General features: G+C 29.6%; 2 protein-coding genes across 5 annotated transcripts in view; one reads left to right on the forward strand and one right to left on the reverse strand.

Annotated features, from left to right (window-relative positions):
- The window catches only part of LOC111033330 (tropomodulin), a 52,949-nt gene extending 46,295 nt beyond the window's left edge, over nt 1–6,654 (forward strand). For 3 of the 4 annotated variants that reach the window (XM_022314013.1, XM_022314014.1, XM_022314017.1), the window contains exons 4-10: nt 659–779; nt 977–1,197; nt 1,446–1,600; nt 1,722–1,818; nt 1,876–2,023; nt 3,435–3,542; nt 5,088–5,117. In XM_022314013.1, coding sequence (XP_022169705.1) covers nt 659–779; nt 977–1,197; nt 1,446–1,600; nt 1,722–1,818; nt 1,876–2,023; nt 3,435–3,517 — 825 coding nt within the window. In that variant the 3' untranslated portion in view covers nt 3,518–3,542; nt 5,088–5,117. Of the gene's footprint in view, nt 1–658; nt 780–976; nt 1,198–1,445; nt 1,601–1,721; nt 1,819–1,875; nt 2,024–3,434; nt 3,543–5,087; nt 5,154–6,340 lie in introns of those variants that run through there. The other variant, XM_022314015.1, reaches the window with a different exon arrangement.
- A 216-nt stretch (nt 6,655–6,870) lies between these two features.
- On the reverse strand, nt 6,871–22,488 carry LOC111033333 (barH-like 2 homeobox protein). The gene is made up of 5 exons (XM_022314020.1): nt 22,309–22,488; nt 20,375–20,726; nt 17,881–18,009; nt 11,012–11,115; nt 6,871–9,134 (listed from the first exon to the last, which is right to left on the reverse strand). The coding sequence occupies exons 2-5, from the start codon at nt 20,694–20,696 to the stop codon at nt 8,718–8,720; spliced, it is 972 nt and encodes a 323-aa protein (XP_022169712.1). The 5' UTR covers nt 20,697–20,726; nt 22,309–22,488; the 3' UTR covers nt 6,871–8,717.
- Between the last annotated feature and the right edge of the window lie 2,924 nt (nt 22,489–25,412).

A 25,412-nucleotide genomic window follows, 5' to 3' on the forward strand; every position in this document is an offset into this window, starting at 1 on the left:
GGTAACTGTCAATAATATACACTATAACTTAAAAGAAAATTATTTTGAATTACAATGTCATGAAATAAAAAATATATTATTAATATGTCACAAATCATGTAGAAAAAATGTGCAAATGTATTTGTATATGTCTGAGCTCCAACTCTAAGTATTAGGTACAAATACGGTTTGTACGTTTTTGAGTTCAATATAAAATCAATCAATTAGATAGTCAAATAGGTAGCTTAAAATGGTAATATATATTTTTATTATTCCTTGTTTCAATTTTAGAGAAAGTTTATATAACATAATAATATCAAGGTCTTAACTGTGAATATTATTTTAAGAGTGAAAATGTCATTATTATAATATCATTTATAAATTTAATTTTTAAAGTATATGTTTAAACTAATTTCTAAATAATTACAGTAAAATGTGTTAAAGTTGGTTATGAATTTAGTTAAGTTTTGGCAATTTTCCTAAAAAAATTGCCCATTTATCCTTCAGATTTTTATCGGTATTTTTGTTTATTTGAAAGTATTGTGAAATTGTTGTGTAATATAAAGTATAAACAAAATTAACTTAGTTTCATGCTATGATGACCTTAGTAAATATGTTCGTAGCTTTAGACTATTTTTAAATCTTAAATTATGATTATTCTGCACTAATTTTGTTACAGTGGGTGGCACCTGAAACCAATGGTAACACTGAACATGAAGATAAAATTGCCATTGATCTTGATGATGAATATGGTGATGCATTGAATACCGCATCACAAGAAGAAATCATAGATTTGGCTGGTATTTATATAAAATTTCTGTAATTTATCTCTATGAATATCAATTGATTCATTTAGTTTATTCAATGGCAGACCAATTAAATGACCTTATTTTATATGTCTTATAACTTACAAGTTGTAACATACATACTCAATAAATACATATTTAAGTATACTATGTAATTAAAATTGGTTTATTAAATTAAGTTATTATTTTAGCTATACTAGGATTCCATTCAATGATGAACCAAGATCAATACCATGCTTCACTATTGAATAAAGGTCAGCCAGTTGGCTTAGGATGGGATGGTGTTACTAAGGCAACACAGCCTAAGGTTTATCCCCCAGAGCCACCCAATCAAACAGATCCAGAAGACAGTATTAAACGAGTACGTGATGATGATCCTAAACTACTTGATCTCAATTGGAACAACATTAAAGTAAGTATATTATTTATTGATTTATTTATTTGAATATGTACGTATATACAGTGAAACATCGATAACTAAATGTCTATAAGTTAAATTTTTGAAAACTGAAGAAATGTTTATACCCCTGCATTTCAATTTGTGCATACATTTTTTTTGTCTCCAATTAATTTGAGTTCACTGTATATCATTAGTATGGTTAGTTAAGTTACAAAATGTCTAGTAATTGTAAAGTAATATAATATTATTGGTTATTCTAGAATATTTCTGATGAAAAGTTTGAGAATCTATTCAATGCTTTAGTGGAAAATACTCATTTAGAAACATTAAGTTTGGTAAATGTTGGACTTACTGATCGGTTAGCAGACAAGCTAGCTGAAGCATTAGAAAAAAATTGCACATTACGCGTTTGCAAGTAAGATTACTATTAATACAATAACTTTTTTTCTGTTTTTACTAAATATAGTTATGTTGTCATGATATTTACATTAAAAGAATAAATGTAAATTTTGCACACCATTTTATGATTGTTTTAGTGTGGAAACAAATTTCATTAGCCCTATAGGAATAATTCATTTAGTCAAGTCTTTATTGAAACAGAGATCTTTGGAAGAATTCCGTGCCACCAACCAGGTACATTTTCAAATAATAATTATAGATACATTTTTAAATTAATTATTCTATTTTCAGAGATCCCAAGTATTGGGAAATAAGATAGAAATGGAACTTACCAAATTGATTGAACAAAATCCAACCATTCTTAGACTTGGTTTGCATTTGGAGTACAATGATGCTCGCCATCGCATTGCATCACATTTACAACGCAATATTGACAGGAGTAAGTTAACCTAAAAATTCTTAACTTCAAATAATAAAAACTGTTTAATATTATTTAAAAATAATTCAATAACATCTTTTTAAGATCATTTTGATATTTAGGGATCATGGTTATTTAAACTTAAAAATGTCCAGCCATGATTATTAATCAATAAATGATAATATATTGGTTTTGTAACTTTTAACTAACTAGATCTTGTCATTTTCTCTATGAAAAAACAAACTTAAAAAAACAATATAGAAATAGTGGAAATAGAGCAAACAGTTAATAGTACCAGCTTTGTCATTATTAGGCCCCTTCCAATTTTTTTTGTTAAATATCAATTATTATATCAGTTTGGTCTTGTACTATAACAAAAGACTATTTGTATATTTTACATTTTCTATTTTTCGTTATTGTTAGTTGAATAATAATAATTGTTTTTTTTTTTTAATCTTCATTATTCATATAAAATCTCTATTTCTATTTTATTGGTTAATAATGCTATTTTCTGGACTTTTTAATTAACAATTTATAATGTTAAAACTATGTATAAGAATAATAACTATTAGAAATTAATAGTTAATAGTGCCTCAATCATTCAATTTTTGGCATAAGTATTAAGTCATGTAGAGGCTTATGTGTTGTTGACATCTTAGTTCCAGGTATGATGTTCGATCATGTTTTATCAAGTTCCCTTATTCCTTTGTTAATCTATGTTTGGTTTTTCTTTTTCTTCTTTACATGAAACATTAAAAGTTAAAATATGTGTAAATGCATGGTATCTATTAGTGTTCAAAAAGGTCATTCAAAATTTTTTTTTTGTTTTATTGTGATTTCGTTTACAACCATTTATCAAATATTGCCAATCATCAGATTGCCGCCTTGGCGTTCAAGCTAAATTCAAATTGGCTGAAACTAGACACAATAATCAATCGAGTTTTGAAATTGTATCGACTGAATAATATTTGTATGTTTCCATTGTCGTACAGTGTGTTTTAATCATGTACATATTTTTTGTTTGAAATTCAGCTGACCTGAATCTTAACCATCCATTCTCTTTTTAAATATTTTTTTTCATACAAAATCAAATGTGTAATTGATTGAAATATTTATTTATCATATCTTTTGCATACCTACTGAGTGATGATATTTCTTAAGTATATATGTTTGGTAGTTAAAATTAAAATATTACCTTTTTAGGAAATGTAGTTCCTATCCATTTGAATTTATATTGAATTTTAACCACAAAAATGATGTTTGCTCATTTTCATTAATCTTCATTAATCAATATTCAAATTGAATGCCAAAACATAATAAATCATTTTTTAAATTATAACATTCTTTAATATTCCTTACAATTTGTTCATCCTTATCTCAATCAATGACGTTAGTTTAATGATTTTTATTTTTGTTTATTTTCCACCTTCAGTAAGAAAAGACACGCCGTTGAAAATGAAATTTAGGTTCTTTAGAAAAACACCCCAGAAGCACCGCAAGAACTTGATCAAATAAATGATCGGCGGATTACATTATTGAGGTCTTGACATTTTGTTGTTGTTGATTAATTTTACTACTTAAAAGGAATAGCATGAAATTACCAGCTCTTAATGTTTAGATGTATTTTAATTTGTAATGAAATCGTGTTTTAGAGTGAGATATAACACATTAACCTTAAAATATTTTGTAATACATTAAATTTAAATTTAACTAGTTCTAAATTTTTTTTAGTGTTGTTAACATCAATAATTTATGTACATTTTTATAAATGTAATCATCATAATATGATGTTAATTTAATCATATTATTTTCTTATTAATTAATTAGATTGCCTTAAAAATGGTAATTTAAGTTTAAATTTCAAAAAGAGCTGGATGATACGCCATTTAAATTTTTACATTCTAATATTCCAAAGATAAGTTTTTCACACTAAAATGTAATCAAAATAACTTGAATAATACTTAACTACTTAAGAGAATGTCTGTGCACCATTTGTTTTTCTCTTTAACCCATAAACAACGTGGCCAATTTATGTTTGGTAGAACCAACTTTGCGTTATAAGGTTAAGTGTTATAGTGATTTTATTAGTCTATTATCAAACTTAAATTTGAGAACTTCATCTGTGTTATTAGGTTATATTTTTTGCAATATTCAAATTTAAAAAATGTTTAATCCTTACATAATCCCATACTTGTAACTTGCTTTGAAATTTAAATATTGTGAAAATACCAACATAAGAACACAAATAGTGCTTTTAACTTAAATTTTGTTAATAGGTAAATTCATTCTAATACTGAAAATAAAAACATAGAATTGGTTCTGCCGAACATACATTTGATTTGTTGCTCCTGGTTTAGCAAGAGATAATAAATAGTGTATTAACATCCTCTTATTATTAGAACTAGTATTAATTGACACACTTTCCATTTAAGCCAGGGTGACTTGGACAATAATCCAATACTCCGACCCTGTGTTTATATATTTACATATATTAGCTTATTACTATTGAACTAAAGTTATACAGACTGAAAATGTCAATAAATTCTTATCTTTCAATTATTCTCAGAATGTTTGATACGAAGAGACATAAACCAAAGTGCAATTTTTTAATTATTTAACTCCTCAAAGGAAAGGGTTGTATATGAATTGACTTAATTGTAATAATTACGTTTTAAAATTAATAATAGTATTGAATATAGTGTAATTAATAGGTACAATAACAATAAATAATTTCTTATGCTTTTTTGTATAAATAATATCCATATTTAAGTATATGTGATTCACTTAATTTACATATTATTAATTTTAAGCTACAACTGTTAAGGATTAGTAACTAAAGTGTTTGAAACTAATAATATTACCTAGTAATACAATTATAAATAACACGCATGGTGTTTATTTAACATTGTTTTGTTTTTTAATTTATTCACATGAATTTTAGCATGTTGACTGAAGGAAAGCATTGTGTTTTCATTCAGATCGCGTGTTACCAAGAACCACTGAACCTTTGGTGATTGGTAATACTGCAAAATGTTTGTGTAAACCATAATCTGAATTTGGTTTTTGGTGTTTTTCTCTTTTGCAGTACGCCAGAGCCGTGTGGGCGCAAACTCCGCATAAATTACATATTTTGGCTACGTACACTATTTAGGTATATTTACATTAATAATATTAGAAAAAAAATAAGATACTTCTTATATATTACTTTGCTTGTGCTTATGAAACGCTTTTATATTGCTTTAATGGCAAACAATTTTTTATACTCATTGTTGGCGTTTATTTTATAAAAAAAAAATTGGTAAAATTCCAAACTATTGAGTTATTTTTCAAATCAATAACTATTATCACAACATTTTTATATCATTTCTCAAAGCATTTTAATAGCTTATAAAGTGTATTATTAACTCAAAAGTAGGTTTATACTGTTATTTAACATTGCATGCCTTTATATTTTCACGAAACACGATTTCATTTTGTATCCTCCTTCAGAACATTATCTAAATATTTTTTTTTTTTAACTCATTGTGTACAAAGAACATTTTAATAGTACAAAACACCCTTATAATGCACACCCCAGCAGTACTTATTAAATTTGAAAGAAAACATATTTTGTGGTTGTGATAGTTGACAGATTATTATTCAACTAATTCGTGATTGACAATTTAAGAATAAATCATTGAACTTATACTTAAATGTTGATTGGTCATATTATATACATATACATGTACAGCATGCATGATTGCATTTATACATATATGTGTGTGTGTGTGTTTGTGTGTGTGTATAATATGAATTAAATGTATTTTGTAAAGCCATTCAATTTCTTAAAAGATTGAAACTAGAAAAATATTCTGATTTAAATATTTGTAACGTTTAATATTTAAAAGCCCGTTTTTAAAAAGTGTCATGAATATAAAGATGAACTTTTTAAATATACTGATATTTACAACTAAAGAGTAAATCCAATAAGAATGAAATAATATTTTGATTTTATAAAATCTAGTAATGGTACAATTGGCTTTAGATTAAATGATACCTTTATTTTCTATTTCCTCGCAAATCCAAATACCTTAGTCACCCAAATAATCTTATACTTTTGTTGTACGTCGTTATTGGTAAGTCCTTAAATGCTTTGATTTATAAATTTTTTATGTATTTCAATAATAATCATATATAATATAATGCTTTTTAAATTCATGTATACTGTAGAGTTGCTGCTGCTCAATGTTGCTGCTATTTAAATTAAAACGTAAACCCTTGGTGATGGTTGGATTATTATCTAGGAACATATAATTTATTTTGTCTATATATTTAATTGTTTATTTTTACCTTTTGCAGGCCGCTTACGCAGAACTGGTCACTTTGCGCGTACGTACACTGGCGGTTGGGTTGTACACAAAAAGGCTAAATAATTACGAGTTTGTGCCTAGACCTTGGTCCTAGACTCTTATTTTTTAAGTATTTAATTATATACTATATTTATATAATGTATTGTTTTTTTTCTCCTCATTAATTGTTCAAACAATTTGTATATATATTTATGTTGCGGTCTTATGCTGGCCTTTTCATATGCGTTTAGTTATTAGTGCATGTGTGTGACAATTGTATTGATTTGAATTTTTAAACATAAAATTGTATTAATTAATATAATTGAGTTAAACAAATTTATTATATAAAAAGAAATTTTATCTTGTTAAATTGCACAATTTTTTTTGTGCGTATTGTTTTAAAAAAATGATATATTTTTTACTATTGAGTTGTTTATACAAAATTAAGTAGTACCTAGAAAGACTAATTAAAACAAATAGTATAACCATATTTTGATTTTGTATTGCTAAACATTTATAGTTATTTTATTAAGGTTATTATGTATTTTTACACTGATACTATTTCACTTTTAATTGCATGAAATGCCTTTAATTGTAAACAATCTTACTACACCAAATTTTGCCATACTATTTTTATAAACTGATTATTTTGTATTAATGTTGCTGTTGTGTTGCAACAAAATTATTTTAATACGCTGATCACTTATTATACTCACTTAAAATATATAGTAATGTATAACGCAATGTATTGTATTAAATTATTTTAAAATCGAGGATAATATCATTAGTAGGATCATTTATAGGACCTTTAATTATCATTTTTGGTATGAGCAATAAAGAGCTAATAGAAGATTTCAACCCGAGAAAGTAGTATAAGAATATTTTAAACTAGAAGTTTACAATCTATACACAACACTGAATGTATCAAAGATTTAGGGTATTTTTTTAGAAATGGACGAGTCTAGTATTTAGTAATATTTCATCAGAAAATTATTTCCTCTAAAACCGGTTTTTTAAAGTGTCTTGTAAGATTATATTGCAGAATACAGATCCTGGTATTATTCTGATTTATACACAGATCCCTCATAATATACTACTTATCACAGTTGAAACAATTTTTTTTAAAATCTTTCGTATCTGTTTTGGTTGATGTATAGAAATTGTATAATTGCAAATAATAGTTTAATATAAATCAAGGATGGACAATATACATCCCTTAATGTGTTTGAAACACTTACCAAAATTGTATGATTTTAATTTAAATATATAGTTTAAAATGTTTCAATGAATGTTAATTAATAATTAACAATGTGTGTCAACTATAAATTAAGGTTTAATATGATTGGTTCTCATAAAATGGGGTGTGTGTTCAAAAAGTTTGAATAATATTTAATCGGATTGACGGTGGTTATTAAAATTAATTTCTTGAATACAGTTTAGTATACTTCTATAAACATTCTTAAGTCCTTTGAATCCCGAACAACATTTCGGTGACTGACAATGGGGAGATGTTAAACTGCTGACAAATTACCCACTTTCAAAAAGTCGATATGCAAAGAAAAAATTAACATATTATATAGTACAATCTGCGACAAAACGGATAAGATACATTATACAAACTGCCCCAATTTATTTTAGTAAGTAAGTAGTTAGGTACTAAGTAGACTATTTGGTACCTATGTTAAATTTTGTTTGCCATAGTTTACATATCGACTTAGGAAAAAGAAAATGTTGGCACAGTTTTCATAATGCCGACCGCCATTAAGAGGTTTCGCTAAACAAGTTGACTGGCAAAGTATTTTCAGTGAAATCATTCTATAGAAGTGTATACACGCTATGAGAATTAAATTTAATAGGTACTCAACTATTTTTCCATCAGCGCCGTCTAGAATATACCGAATCCTGTGTGCGACAACTTTACTTTTTTAAAGTCTTAACGAGCAGTAATAAGTGTTGAAGTGTTTACTCATTTGGACTCACGTATTTTGAGTACCTATCTACTTAATTACTTTGGTAATTTATTATTAGGGGCAAAAATGTCAACGTGGAGGACCTAAACCCCCCCCAAAACCCTCCTAGCTACGCCACTGATAGACGATATAGGCATATAGGCATATGGCGATATACACTTGAGCGAACCCGAGTACCCGACCTGCATAATGACAAACTCAGTTTTTTGTAATGTTGTTTATATTATCGTATATTGTTTATTATCGCCTGTTGTTGTACGCGTGTAACACAAATCCAAAATACATTTGGTAGGTAATAGTAGGTATGCCTAGCAGCTAGGTATACGACGGTACAACAACAACAAAATATATAGGTAGACAACAGGTGCGCCGCGGTACGACGGCAATATGGAAATGTGACAAATGCAATAAATTTTTTTATCTCTGGTGACGGTGCTGGTGCTGGTGGTGTTGCCGTTCCGTTTTGGCGGCGACGACTTGACGTTCAACGGCGACCGCCTCGTGTTCCGCTGTCTCGCGCCCCGCCGAGGCCGCCGGCGGCGGTAAACCGCAACCGAAGTTTTGAACGCCACCCGCGGCACCGGACGGGGAGGAGCTCGCAGCAGACGCAGCCGCAGCCGCCGCCGCTGGGAAGTAACAGTGCGGCGCGAACAGCGACGCGTAGTGCTGCACCGGTTGGAAGTAACCGTGCCGATGCGCGATCTTCAGCTTGGACGCCAGCTGCTTCTTCCACTTGGTCCGCCTGTTCTGGAACCACGTCTTTATCTGCACTTCGGTCAGGTTCAGCGCCTTGGACAGCTCCATGCGCTTGCTCACGCTCAAGTACTTGTCCGTCTGCAAATACAGAGGCCGAGGCCGAGACCGTATTTTATTATGATAATATGTATCATCGTCGTACGATTTAAAGGCCGTGGATTTTTGTGTAAATATTTTATACGACCTACCTATACAATGTTATTGAATGCTGATTTTTCAATTATTCTCGTTAAAACAAATAATCGATCGATAAATATTTAAAAAAAATATTTCATATTTTTATGTTCATCTTTATTTATTAGCGACGCCAGTTTGATCGACGTTTTGACGATCATAATTTTTCAATAAAAATTAGGTACGTCCAATTCGTCGTAAATCGTGACAGAGAACGACAGAAAGTCATTACCCATTGTAAATAACATTAGATAGGTAAATGATTTTTGGTACCTCCATATCGATTGTACAATTTATTGGTTACCTACTCTAGTGTCTGGAGACCATAGTTTTTCTAATCTAAGACCGTGGTTTTTCTCATTTACATTCACTTAAAATAATGCGATATAAAAAAATAAATATTTATCTTCCCAAGTATACCTACACTATATGTATATAATAGTTATTATAGTTGCCAATCCCTAGTTGCGCTTATAGGACGCACAAGTTATGTCAATGCATTTCATTAGTTGGTACTTATAGTCACAACCAATTTTATCATAGGCGTTATGACATTTAAACATTATTTTTCGATTTCTTCAACTCCTAAGCATTGTGCATTTAAATGTTTTAAGCTATTAAACATGATTTCTTATTTTCAACACTGAAAACTGAAAAATAGAGTATGGAAAAAGAAGTGTCTAAAACTACAAAAACGCTTCACACGTGTATAATATATTGCCTACTTTGTCCCTGAAATTACCGCTGTCGTGCATTTGAGTAATAAATAATAATATTGTATTACGAACGGATAACAGTTTTATAAAAACACTTCTTAGAATATGTGTTTAGTTAACTAACATCATATTTATGCAAGATATTAAAATCATTAATTATTCCAACATGTCATCCTATAACGTAATTATTAACTAAGGTTTAATAAATTATAAGTGCTTTAAAATTTAAATAGATGATTAATATGTAACAATTTAAAATAACGTTCTTTTGTTAAAGACTTTGAATTTAAAAGGATTATGACTTGTTTTTTTTTATCAACCGATTGCATTCAGGAAAAGTATAATCAATTAAATATATTTTTCTATTCATTAAATTGTATTATTGAAAAATGAAAAGTATTTGTAAAGTATAATAATATATACAATAACTCCGTTGATCATATATGGTGTTTATAATTGATCCTTTTGAAACCATAACTTAACACAACCTTTTAATTATTATTGGTTTTTTTCCTACAGTAAAGTGAAGAACTTAAAACAATTATTCATAATTATTATTAAAAACTGCAGATACATTTGTCTTGTTTATAGGAATTGTGAGTTTTATTCATGATATATTTTGAAATGTACGTAAAATATAAAGTTGTTACTATATTTGAATCGATAAACTATTGGTAGGTAGGTCCTTTGTATTGCGTTTTACCTTTCTATGCCCCTATAGGGGGAAACTAATTAGTTAGATGCACTAGTATTACAACTGAACAGTTAATATAACTAAGTACATAATATATGGTTTATATACTTTATTGTTTATAGGTAATTGAAGTATATATTCCCTTAGTTGTAGTAAAATATTAATTCCTAAAAAATCAAACAATATATTGTTCAAATACTTAGTTCATATAGTTGAATTGGGTGCTTGAATATATTTTAAAAATTAATTTATATATTATAAGTGTCCAGTGCACACAAATTTAAAGTGCGGTCTAGTTTGAGCACGGCGGTTCGATAAGACAATATTCTAGGAGGACTAAAATATGTTGTGTTACAAACATATTTACTCACTTTAAACTCTGCTTCCAATCTTTCTAGCTGTTTTGCACTATACGCTTGCCTGGGTTTTCGATCCAATCCTGGCTTCCTAGATCTTCTTCCCACAGTTTTTGGAGCTGTAAAATATAAGTATACATATAGGTAGGTACCTACATATAATATTCAGACGTGTTTACATTAAGAGGACCGCGATAATGTGTTTGCTAATTTTTCCACACATGTTGTATCTTTCTTACAAACGTCGGACATAACAATTAAAAAATATAAGTACCTACCGGGTAATTATACATTTATACTGCAGTTTATTAACTATGGTTTATATTAGATCAAATTTACATAATATCTCATTTTTGGAATAGAGTTGTTTTCATATTTTTTCAAATGAGTTATATGCATGTTTAAAAATAAAGAATTATTTAAATATTATTAAAATGTACATTACTATGTATTATAATTATTTATAACTCGTTTATAAAAACAAAAATATGAAAAAAATTATCTCAACGGCACAGTTTATATTTTTGTCTAAAAATTCGATAACGACATGTAAATTTGTTCTAACATTAACTATAAATAAATATAGTTCAATATTATTAATCTGGTAAGTAGATTTTCTATGTTACCCGAAGATTATATTAGGATCGTATTTGTGCGGAGACTAATAACTAAAAAATATTTTACTCCGAAAAATATTGCTCAGTAAAGTTATCATTTGAACTGTTTAAATCCATCGCGTTATTCACAACTAATTTTTCAAGGTAAATATCATCACGAAACGGTGGGACTCCGTTTGTTTTTATAATAACATGTACATTAAACGACTTACATCTGATAAATTCGGCTAATCCAGTAATAATAAAAGATAAAAGCTTGAAAAAAAAACTAATTATAGGTAGTTATTATTGGTATATACTATATATAGTGTATAGTATATTATTTGAAAATTTTTATAAATATTACTATATTTCTTTAAAAGTTTAAAGGTACCTACTACCTACACAACTTCTAGTCTAAAAATCAATCATACGTATATTTTGCGGTAATTCATGAGCGTTATGGATAATTTTACTTTAAAAATAAATATATTCCTTGTTTCCCTGACATAAATTCGAATTGGACTATCGGAGTATGTAAATTGTGTCCTGGAATATTTAACCCCAAAACATGCAATACAGTGATACATCGATCAATTTGAGTCTTGATTTGTTACAAAAGGTAAAAACATCGTGGAAAAAAAAATTCAAATTATTTATGCACCTAGAAGAAACAATAAAAATTACTAATAACTAATTTTTAATACTCAGTGCATATATTCAAATCATAAACAACATTAACTGCCTGCAGTAAAGCCAATACCTTAAACCATACTATTAGGCATTAATACAATTATATTGCTAGTCCTGAGTTTGAAAATGGGAAGGGAAATATCGATTTTGAAAAGATATCCCTAGACGGCTAGACGTAATATTTATGTATGAATAAAAAATATTTGAGACTCAATTTACATAAGCACAAAATATACCCGGTCCGCAATTTACATATGTATAAAATATAGCCGGGCCACAATTTACATAAAAATTAAAAATGAGATGCAATTTAAAGCGACCCATGCGAATTGTATAGGGTTTTATTAGTTCTTTTATTACATCCGGTGGATTCGTCAAACAATAATTAGGGTCATGGCCCATGAGCACACAATATGATTATTGGACGTTTAGGACTACCTACGCTCACCGTAGCTACAAAGCCGGTTCTAAATTAATATGAATTAGTTGTTAGGTATATTATTATAATAATACATTTAATGGCAAGAAATAGGTATTATAAGGGGGCTCTGCCGCTTGCTCGTATCACTCACCAATATCCCTTCAGCCCTTGCCGGCCCACGGGCCGCTTTTTCACCCCCACGACAAAAGGAAAAGCAACTTTAGCATCTTGAAATTTAATACCTACCAGTATTATGTAATTAAAAATATTTACAACATTTTTTTAAAAATAATATAGATTTTCAACTATTTGTTTGTGTATTTGTAATATCCGTAATAATAATAGTTATTTATTTATTTTTCGGTTACCATATCATTTATATTATGTAAATGATAAAATGTACAAAACTTTGTATGTAATAGAACGATATAAAAAATAAATAATAATACATGAACAACATACATAGATCTATATTTTTTTTATTAAGGGAACCCTAGGCAACAGGCCATTGGACGTGGGGTGGTACGGTAATGAGTTTTTGTAAAGGTTTAGTAGGTTTTTATGATGGTGTTTGATAGTAACACGTGTTTTTGTATACGTGACAAGGATGTGTTGCTAAAAACCCGGGTGGTCACCCATCCGGAAGTTAGTAACGTCGGCCAGTAGGTACACTCAGAGCGTTTCCGCAGATTGAGAGTAGGTACGATCGCGCCTCACTAAGCCAAAACATATATTTTATATGAAAAATGTAATATTATTTTGGCGAATTACAGACATAAATTTAAATACAATTGTCAATTATTATGCTATAGCTGATATGATTATCAAAAATCAATCTTATTCAAATTGATAGCTTATAATATTTTGTTGGGTAAATATATATCGGATAACCACGCATAGGTATATAATAATGAATATGGTTTTGTTGTAGTCAGTCTTTTATTCTTGACATTACAATATTTCGATTTTACAGAAATTATAGATGTCTAATTCAATAACAATTACATCTATTGAACTTATTTATTTTGATTGACAGACGTTTTTTGAGCCCAAAGTTAAAATAAAGCAACCAAATCACAATTTTTGTCTGACAAGTGTTTATTTTCAATTATTTTACTATTAAAAATAAAAATCAATCATCAATGACGTGCAGATATAATGTCAGTTATAATGCTTATGTAGTAGGTACCTACCAATGCTTATACTGTTTTGATATGTAACTCGCGGTGATTATTTAATTATTTCGCTGTGACTCGAATAATTATTATTGTTCACCCAGTTTTTTTTTTAAAACTCCTTCCGATTTATAGGTAGCCCAGGTACCAAGCCAACCCAGGAATTTCAAATCGAAACATGTTGAGAACAGTTGTTCTGCAGCTATTGATCTCAACCCGGTGTAAACCTACAGCATATGTCACTATGTCGGCGTATATTCATGGCCGGCCGTAGTTTGTGCATGGCTCCGAACAAAATATTTTCTCGGGGGTGGGGCTTTTTATTTTTCATTAGGTAAGTACATTAATTGACCAAAACTTCCAATGATTTCGTTTTAATATGTATATCATTCTTCATTATACCGCATATAGTTAATTTATATACGTACTATCCTACATATTCTAACCTACCATCTTAGTGTGGTAAAATTAATAACTTTAAATTCATATTCTGCGACTTATAAGGATATTTTAGTGATAGTAAATAATTATTTATTAACATTATATTATTAAAGCGGCATAGTACCAAACACTGTTATAATAAGAAATCATCACTTAAAAGTGTATAACTAAACATTTTCTTCCAAATTTTTTGGCAATTAAGACAGAATGGATCACATAATTAAAGGTCGAATTTGGACCATAATACGATACTTCTACATCAAATGATAATAGTGAGAGTTCGCAGCCACATGTCATCTTGTGGGAAAGCACAAAACCAATGCATAAAATATAATAGGTATGTAGTCATATAGGGCTATAATATGACTTCAACAATGTCGTGTAAGTAATTTATAAGTTTTTTTGGTATTAAATATAAAAAAAAATTATATTGAGTTGGTAACAAGTTTATTTTGATGAACAGACTTCGCATCGGGCATACACGATTAACCCACGGTTACCTCATGTCAAAGGACGAAAAACTTATTTGCACAACCTGTGGTACTGAACTAACAATCCGCCATATCTTCACAGAATGTCGTCAATACACAGAGGAACTCCATCAGCTGAACATCCCAACCACCTTAGTCACAACCCTCGGACCAAATGCAGACACCACATTTAAAATCTTGACTTTTTTAAGAAAATATGAATTGTACAATCGAATTCAAAAATACTATATTTAAGATTCAAAAATGTAATCAATGTAACGTATATGACTAATGGCCTTTGTTGCCGATGTCTTTTTTGATCAATAAAAAAAAAGTTTATTTTGCATCAATACTGGAGATATTTTGACCGGTCACCAATGTTGTTGACCATAACGGCATAACACTATTATTTGTTTTATTACTTTTATAAAATTTCATGCTCAATGCGCCTGTATAATACTTTTTGTCTTATAAATCATAAACACTCTAACTTTAACGCTAACACTAGCGATTATCTACTCTATACATTATTTTAAATATTACTATATTGATATAGGCACTTATTTCTTATTTTTAAAGAATCGTGATTTGGAGCACGGGGTCCTAAAATGAGTACCTACTACTTACTAGTACCTAGGACAAATATTCCAGCCTAGAGCGGGACTGACCCTGTAAAATATATGCATAAGCTTTACTGATCTCTCTCAAAGTAACGGTCTTTTCACGATGGTCTCAGTAGTAGGTAGAAGGGGGCTACACAATAGTCTCTCTGTTAAATGGCTGTGCATACACTGTAATACAGGTGCACGTGGGTACAATAAAACGCTAAACATGAAAGATTAAAATGAAATGAATTATACACACAGAGCACACCCTGACCTATCCAGAATTATGTGTGACACGCCACTTATTATTCTGGGGATTGAATGACGAACGAAAAGAAAACAACCACCACAAGACTCGTCTAGGGTGGTCTCCGGTGAATCTTGGATCAGGGCTGACTCACCGCTGTGGCAAAAGACGGATTTGATGGATTTAATGACGTTGTTGGGCATTGAAGACTGTAGGACAACTGTTCAGGATGAGGAAACATGGTGGCAAACTTTTAGAGAGCCAGAGAAGAAGAAGAAGAAGATGGATTTGATAGTTGCGTAATAAGTAATATTTACATATGATAAATATTTGAGTTCAAATGAATATGGGTACTTTTTGATTGCATATTTTATACAATACGTATGTCGGACGTTGATACTTATATACAGTTTCGTGTCGATATAAAAGTGTTCGAGCCGGCTGTTTAAATTACGTATAACATTAATTCCGATTGTACACCGCTGACAATACGTACATTAGCATAATTTCAGGTGTGAGTAGCGTGTACGTTTTATAGCTGCTGGTTTATAGGTAAGTACTTAACTCTAGCTATTATAGTCTGCAGGGAATATTGGTGAAAACGATTTTACATACGCAGTATATCATTACTGTTATAATTTACAACCCTCGTCGCGTGGTATCCACCAAGGATGTGGGGGGTCAACTTAAATAGTCGACCCGGTGTCGTATTAATCATATACAAACAAATGATAAATTATAAAATTGAAAAAAAAACCGCAGAATGCAAATTACTATCGATTCGGGTCTGTGATGCAAATTTTCATTTGACTTTGGGTCAATGTCGATGACTTGTTCAACATTATAGCCGCGTTCGTACACTGTACGTCGTCCTTTACATTTTATCATATTAAATCTATATATGTACTCAATATAACCAATATGCTTGTGTGTATATATCTACATACGATCACACGACATTATTACATTATAATATTACCGCCATAGTAAGGCGTCGAAGGCGCATCGCATTACCTCGAAGAATTCAAAGAATCTTTTAATATTAATCATCCACTCTTGAGTGTTCGAAAAAAAAAAAATACAACATTTTTTTACTTCACCGCCTATACAAATTGAATACCAGCGTGTACAATGTTCATAGGTATACGTTGGTTTATCGAGAAATATGTCACATCTATATAATTGTGACGTCAAAAGATTCACATGAAGCTCTATAGACAAATTTGAATTAATATCAGGTGTCCACAGAAGAAAAATCAATCATGCCATTTTTAATCCTAAATTTTCTTACATTAATATCTCTTATAATATAGGTACTATTATGCATAATATTTTGTTCTTTATCTAGAACAATTTATATTCACATATTCTGTCCTTTGGGATTACAGCATATGAATTCTGGTCCTACTTATTTAAAAAAAATAATTTGTCATTAAGAGGAGTTTAGTTACTTAATTACTAGTTGATACCTTATTTTTTTGAATCACACTATGCTAACAATCATAGGCGTGCGCTGACATTTCTGGCTGAGTAGTTACAAATAATATAATTACACACATGCCTACGTTTATATATTCTTATTCACGCCTAAGTTCTAGAGATTAATTTTGATTGGGTAGCCTCATTTAACTATGTATATTTATTATTTACCATAATAAGAAAGTATTTTATAAATTAAAACAAAATGATTGATTATCACGATCCTCTTAAATATTGAAGTGTGGGGGGGGGGGGAGAGCGTGCAAAGTAGTCAAGTGCCTACCATGACTATCCCGTGCTCACTATTATACTAACAATATATTTTGTAAAACGAAATCATGTTGTTTTATCATAAAAAATAATTTGACAAGTATCTACTACCGACATAATTTGTGATTCATTTTAAGTTAATTTTTATCTTCGGCTTCATGGGCTACTATTAAACTGTCTCCAAAATTAATTTATATTTTAAAATATTCATCTAAATATTTTCTAGTTTAAGAGTACGACAAAAACAAAATGATGAAGCAAAAAATATAATAAATGTTAACGAGCCCTTTGACCGCCCCTTAACACAGTACTGTGTTCTGGTAGACTATAATGTTTCTCGACGATCTACATGGATGCAGAGTGTCTCCGATTTTTTTCTAGGTAGAGTGTTTATGCAGATAAACTTAAACGAATTGAAAAATTCCAAAACAAAATACATTTCAGATTTTGTAGTTTTATACAAACCCTGAATAGTGAATATACTTACCCTGAAGACCGAATAAATGGGACGGTGGTGTCTTGTTAGCTACCGCTGCAGCAGCCGCAGCTGCAAACCACCCGCCGTACAGCAGCGACGAGTAAGGAAAATTATGACCGTTAAGTTCCGCGATGCCATCTGTGTGAAATTAAAATATAATATTAATTTTTTTTATGCATTCATATATTTTTTTTTCAAAGTTCAACAGTTCAATACGACAATACCTAATGTTTTAATAATTAGCAATTATGTACCGAATTCATTATCGCTTATATTAATATATTAGCCGATATAAACTAATGCAACAATATAAAATAAACCAAAATAGAGGTACTATACTAGCTATATCTATTACAGATTTCTGGTTTCTAGTCAAATCATGAGTATAATTCACATTGTAAAATAACGTGTTGTGATTTAGATATTACACAGATTACTCGACAGGTCGTAGCTATCTTTTAACAGTTTAACTATTAAAATATTAACACTATTGACTAGGTATTCATATCAACTAGCTGCATCCAAAAACCTCACACATATGATTTCGATTCTAAAAAGGTTGATGTATAAAAACCACACACTTTATCAGTTCAATGTATAGCAAAATAACACACGCTTATAGTGTGGGTTAAGGAGAAAGTACTTATAAGGCCACAAACTAATTTTAATCCTGGTGTATTATGAATGTCAAAAATATTTATCTAGTTTATCAAAAAACTCGGTGGAAGCATTACATTTTGTTTAAAATTGTAATATTCATGGCAGTTGCCACCCAAAATGAAAAACTGACTTATGTTTAAAAGAATATGAAATTGTTATTGTAACATGTACAAAAATGATTGTGATGAGTACCTACTTAGCTGACAGCAATTTCTTTTATATTTTTTTATTTAAGTAAAAATATAAATAATAAATAATATGTATTACATTTAAAAATATATACATTTTTAAGTAATTAACCTAAACAGAGAGTAGCTTATAGATATAAAAACCTTAAAAAAAGTATACGGACTTACTAAAAGTCTATAGTTTTTTCCTGTATTTTATTTTAAGTGTCTTTTAAGTGTTTTTGGATCCAACGATATCAATTACCTACCTACCTTAGAAATAAATAACTAGGTACAATAAATTCCAATTATTATAATCTAAATTAACTAACCTAATCTGAAACACAAATAACAAACCAATTACAAAACCATAGAACATTATCTATGTTAAAATTAAAATATTAATAAAGGACGACAACATACTGGAAAACGGATATTTTTGTTGCCTAAAAATGTATAAAAATATTTAAGATAAATTAAATAAACTACTACTTCTATACAAAGTCTACAACGAAAGGGTAAATAAATTCATATTTACTTTTGATTATTTAATAAAATAAGAAAAAAAATTAAACACTAAAAACATGAAAAACTCAGACAGCCTACGTATAAGTAACAATAATAGTGATGAATATAGAAAACGAGACAAAACTTCAACGACAAAAGTAATAGATACAAAAACAGCTAGAAAATGAAAACAAAGACACTTTTCTATCATTTCATAAATTAAATCTGTAAAGAATGGTTTTTTAACCTAAATCCACGGTATCCTGTCAAAACACTAGTGAATATCTTCGGAATACGAAATAAGCGAACGGCGGTCGTTAATATTATGCACGAATCCAAAATGCAAAAAATTATATTTAACACAATACAAAAAAAATGTTGATTATGAATATAACATAATATAACATTAATTATCAAACACCAAACATGTTGTTGTTATATTTGTATTGAACAATTATATGGAGTCACTTTTAAATATTTCAAAATCGGTGTTGTATCATAACTATTTTATTTTTATTTTTTTTCATTTCCTTATTAATTTATATTAATCAAAATACATTGGTAAGCGATAAATAATAATTACATGAAATAAGAGAACCCGCTGTGTTTATTTTATAAAAAACAAACACAGTTCTCAATGAAATCAGCGATGTATATAGGTAGGTACGGACATTGATTAGAAATTCTACCTAGTATTTATAGTCACTGGTACGAGGTACACGGAAAAAATAATCAAGTATAAGATTGACCACAAATTAAATGTGTAAGCATATTAATTAAATTATACTTTTATTCAGTATAAGTAGAAAAACGAAGAAAAAGTTAGAAATGTGCGAGCTGGAGAAAAAGAAACTGAGCTATAGACGTGAAAAACAGTTCTAATTTTACAAGATTTTAATTATTACCGATGGACATGTTACGAGAAATGCAACACACGCGTTCGGTTTTTTTTTAGGGGGGTATACCTACTACCCAGGTAACCTAGGAATAGGTGTGCATTACATAATTTGAAAAGTTGACATTATTTTGTTGATCTGTATTCTAATAGTTCATCTGCATGGACCCTATATACGACTCGCGAGTAGAATACAGTCACCACGCCGCTAACTCAGGACACTTAGGTAAGTATATTTAGCAGCGTGTCTCATGGCCTCAGCAGTTGCACTCACCCACGCCGCGCAACGCCAACTCGTTTCGATGACGATTGCCGGGGTCCGATGTCTCTGGGCAGGAGTCGATGGCCGTCGCGGCCGCAGCGTCACCACCGCTGAACCGGCCCAGGATGCGATCTATGGAGAACTTGTGATGATGGGCCAAGGCCCCTCGTGGTTCCGCGACATCGCTGCCACTGGCCGAGGACTCTGAGTGTCTGGACGGAGATTTGATGATCTCCGGGTCGTCGTAACCGGTCATCGAGGCCGCCGCGTTGAACGTCACTTGATCGTAAGCGCCAGGCGACAGTGCGCTGTCCGAGTCTGAGGACGTGTCCATATCTCAAAGGCTGTGGCGCTTTTACTATTACTAAATAAATACGGTCACTGATAGAGTTGGTTTTTATATTTTCGTACTGTGCCGCACACAGTGAACAGCTTTTTGGGCCGAGGGGTGCTCGTTACAAATTGCGGCCCAAAAATAAATTTCATCATTTTATGATGTTATATGTAATAACAGTACTTATATAATTGATAACAATTACACATATTAGTATATAATGTGTCACAAATGTATAATATAAATATATAATTTATGACACACGACGTTTTATAGAAATAGGTACATTTTTTAATTGATCTATTTTTTGATTTTAATCTAAATTACTTATAGTAATTATTAGATATATATATATATTATATATATTATTTGATAGTTCTTATTAAGTAAATATTAATAGTAACAATTCTAATCGTCTCGGCCCTTAGTATATCGTGGTTTATTTTTTGCCATGCTTAATTTTTAAAATATCCTTTCACTAGAAAAAATTGTGACTGGTATTGTGTTAAACATTTTTGATGTTAGATTTAGATTTAGATACCCACCTACATAATATATTATATTATAAAAATGTCTAAAGTGGCCCATGCACATTCAATATTTGATACTGACAATATTATTGACCGAGTATTGGTTATATCGAAGGTAATGATTTAATTCTAACTGCAATAAATTTCCTACAGCACTAAAAATATCGAAATTATCTTGTACATAAATTCATGAAAGAAATCATGCCAATTGTAGCCTTCGATGACCAATACTACCTATTTCCACTACCCCAGGCACCCCTAACTAGTAACTATATCGTCTTCCAAGTCGATACATTTTTTGGTATGTAATATGGAGTATTAGACAAGTAATACACAATATATACCTCAAGAGTGCTATTTCAATTAATTTTATAAGTATCCAAATATAAAGCATGTCATTTTTTCTTCTTCGTGGGTCTAAGTAATCAAGGAGTAATAATTAATCTTAACGTTTCGAAAGCATATTGCTTTTGTTAATTACCTTAATATGTTATACTAAAATAGGTTATATATAAAATGTCGAAGAAAAAATAATAGTCTTGAAAATTAATAATTTAGCTATGAATAAATTCATGATACAATAATATAATAATTTGACGATAGTATACAACAAAGTTATTGGCAAATACTGGTGCAAAATAAATGTCGTGTGCTAAGGAAGTGCAAGAAACTAAGGGTGTATGAATCTGCAAAATTAGTACATCCTGTATGACATCTACAAACGGTATCCCTAAGTTACCAGCTGAACCAAAGTTGAAATTAAGAGAATATATTAAAAAACATATGTATTTTATAAGCTTATAAATATTTTAATTTCCTTATGGAAGTAATTTAGTCATAAAATATGTATAACCAATTTATAAAAATAAAAACTGTGATAAAATAGAATATGAAAATCTATTTGAATGTTAATTTTACATCTGATACCCTTAAGTATTTCAAATTCATTATTTAAGTAATTTTATGAATCAAAATATTGAAATATTGATTACATTTATACTAACCATCGATACATAATATTTATCTCAACATACTGGTGTATATTAAAAAAAAAAATGTATTTATTTATCGTGTGAACTTACCCACAGTGAAATTATGAGACGATGATCAACGGTAAAAAAATAACACTCGTTATATGTTTCGTTTTATCCATCTACGTATGTATTGTAGCATTTTAACAACACATAGTTACGTTAGAGTTATGTAATAATGATAATAATATACTTATATCTTTTTCAGGTGATAAAAAATGAAGAAATTATACTGACGCGGACCGGGGCCAACGAAGAGGTACGAGCGGAATGAAACGTGAAAATGCGTGGTGCGAGTGAATCACGTTAAACTGAACGGTTTTAAAGTTTATCCCTCGTTTATCCATTTTGGCCATTTTTCCCACCTACCCTTTGCGCGTTTCCTCTCGGCCGACGCATCCCTGCCCCACCCACGCCAACCAGGTCCACCCCCCGCCGATGTGCCTACTCGCACAGGTCCTTTTATACGCCTTGTAAAAGTTCTCAACGTCTTCCAGACACGATGCGGTCTCCTGGGCAACGGTTTTAGACCGTTTTCGAAAAATGGCCGTTTCCATTAAGGCCCAATAATCAGTTATACACGACCAAAAAGCTCTTCGTCTCTTTTGTTGTCCCGCTTCTCCTCCTTCTCCATCTCCTTAGCCACCCATTCCACCCTATTATACAATCCATTTACCCCCGAACACACTCATACACACAAAATCTGAGCTGAAGAGAACGTTTAATACAGAAAATGTTCTCAAAACACCTATTTCCCGGAGATGGTATTCACACAACAACAATCGACGACCTGCGTACACATATATAAAATAGTATACAGAGTGATCGAGATGGTATGAATAAAAATGTTTAAGTATTTATGGTCCTATTTATTTGAGAATATTGAGATTAAAGTTTTTTGGTAAAATATATTAGTTTCAGGCGCACGGCGATAAAGTTAAATAATTTAAAAAAAACTTCAATTAAACAATATAATAGAATTAATAGTGCTTATAAAATTACTAACGTGTTATGCGATGATATTATATTTTTAAAGAAGTAGTATGTAAAAGAAAAATCGTTGTCAAAATATCACAACAAAAAAATTAAAAAAAAATTAAGCTCTATGAAAGTTATAACAAATTAAAAACATATCACCATTCATCAAAGGTACATGTACTAAATATAGTACATAATTATAACCCGTGAGTTATAATTGTAAATTAAAAATTGAATTTATATACATAAATACATAGTAATATGCAACGGTTGTAATGAAAAAGGTCAAATATTTATCTAGCTATTACAAATCTGTTTGATTTTTATCGTGGTAAATTATAAATAACCAATATTTTATACATCAAATGAATTCAATATTTAAAACATCATATATTTGTTTTGAAAAAAATGGTACCTCAAATTTGGTCTAGATTTGTAATCAAAACTTACTATTATTCTTAAAAAAATTCAAGAATAGTATTTGTGTTTTATATTTCTTTTGGTAAATAAAGGGAAAGTGACGTATTGTATAGATATTTCTTTTACATTTTGATGTCTTTTGAAAAAGTTTTGAAGTAAATAAAATAAAAATTATAATATAATATATATTTATACTTTAAAGTATAAACTATAAAATATATCTATAGTGTTTTTAATAAATGTCCAAACTATAATCTTTTAAATATATAATTATTATTTAATTATTCTAAACAAACAGTCCGCATGTACCTCAAAAACTATTAGCTTACATAAATTGAACCTAAATCTTTCATAATATTATATACCTACCTATGTAACATTGGCATAAATGCGAAATCAGAGAGATAAATATTATATAATAGTAATTTATTTCAGGTACTTAAAAATGTATCCATAAACTGATTGTTTTTATTGAAAATTACCCGTTAATCAAAATATTATGAAACAATACTTATAAAGTCAAAGAAAATGTATTTTTCCTTTTAATTGTGTTTGACACAGGTTTTATAAAGTCACAGTTCACAATCTACAAGGTTGAACAAACAGACAAATATGTATTATTTAAGAATAGTAACTTATTTATTTGAGTTATTGGTCTTTAAAAATATTTTTTAATATTAAACCTTGTCATTTGAATCATGTAAAATTATTTCAAGTTAAAACTTTATGATTTAGTTTTTATTTCATTAGATATTAAGGCAATGAAAGTTCTTAAATATATGTAGGTAAGTATTCAATTTGTCTATATTAATATTTTATGTTTCAATAGTTGTCATTACAAATTATTTTTAATTTTAAACAGTAGCCAATGTTCGTTCTATATGCTAGTATTCATTAATTTATACTTAGCATTTTTTTTTCAGATTGGGTTTTCCTGTAATTGACTTTTACAAGTATAAGTTCAACTTTATAGTTAAAACACGATTAGAATGCATACAATTTTTGTTACCAGCAAGTTAAATCGTGAAGAACATTGCTTACGTCCTAAATACGTAATTGTGGATAAATTCCGTCCAGGTTTAATAAAGTTAGGTAGCGCCAGGCATAGTATATTCGTAGGTATTCGTCAAATCAAATAATTACACAAAATAGTTTAACTTACCACTATTTGACTGACACAGGTACTTTACCAAATCTATTATTTTTTTGAATTCGATAATACCTATATAACGTTAAAAACCTCATTGTTGAAAATAATTAATTTAATACTTTAGTGTCACAAATGCACGGTAAAAATGCTTAATATGAGGTTGTGTACTTCTATTAAAACGATAGAACACTAATCAGCAGGCAACTTGCGTTTCATATTCCTGAGCTTTAATAACCTGTGAACAAAATTAATCTAAAAAATAATCTTTAACAGGAAGGCAACTAGAGTTTGTCCCCTGACGACTATGCATCTTTTTATTGTCCAAAATTACCAGGGCCGAATTGAAAATCGAACTTTTATCTCCTTTTTTACCTTGGCAGACTGCAGAGTTTACATTCGCCTATTCTATCATTTACTAAATTTGTAAAAAATATTTTAATCATCCTGCAGTTATTATTTCGCAAATGCTGTACATAAATATCGAATTCAACTGCGTTTCCATAGACTATAGGATACACTGCGCATGTACACTGTCTATACGATAAAGAATTCGTTAAACCAAGAGGTTCTGTATTTTTTTTTTTTGAAAACATTTTTATTTAATTGG

The sequence above is a fragment of the Myzus persicae genome, unplaced genomic scaffold (genome assembly GCF_001856785.1).
Source record: "Myzus persicae strain clone G006 unplaced genomic scaffold, MPER_G0061.0, whole genome shotgun sequence".
In the NCBI taxonomy this organism is placed as follows: domain Eukaryota; kingdom Metazoa; phylum Arthropoda; class Insecta; order Hemiptera; family Aphididae; genus Myzus; species Myzus persicae.

Coding starts and splice junctions, on each gene's coding strand:
- LOC111033333 (XM_022314020.1), bottom strand. CDS start 20,696: ATGGACACGTCCTCAGACTCGGACAGCGCACTGTCGCCTGGCGCTTAC. Junction 11,116..17,880: donor CCATTTATTCGGTCTTCAGG/GTAAGTATATTC, acceptor TATATTTTACAG/CTCCAAAAACTGTGGGAAGA. Junction 9,135..11,011: donor GATTGGAAGCAGAGTTTAAA/GTGAGTAAATAT, acceptor CTGTATTTGCAG/ACGGACAAGTACTTGAGCGT.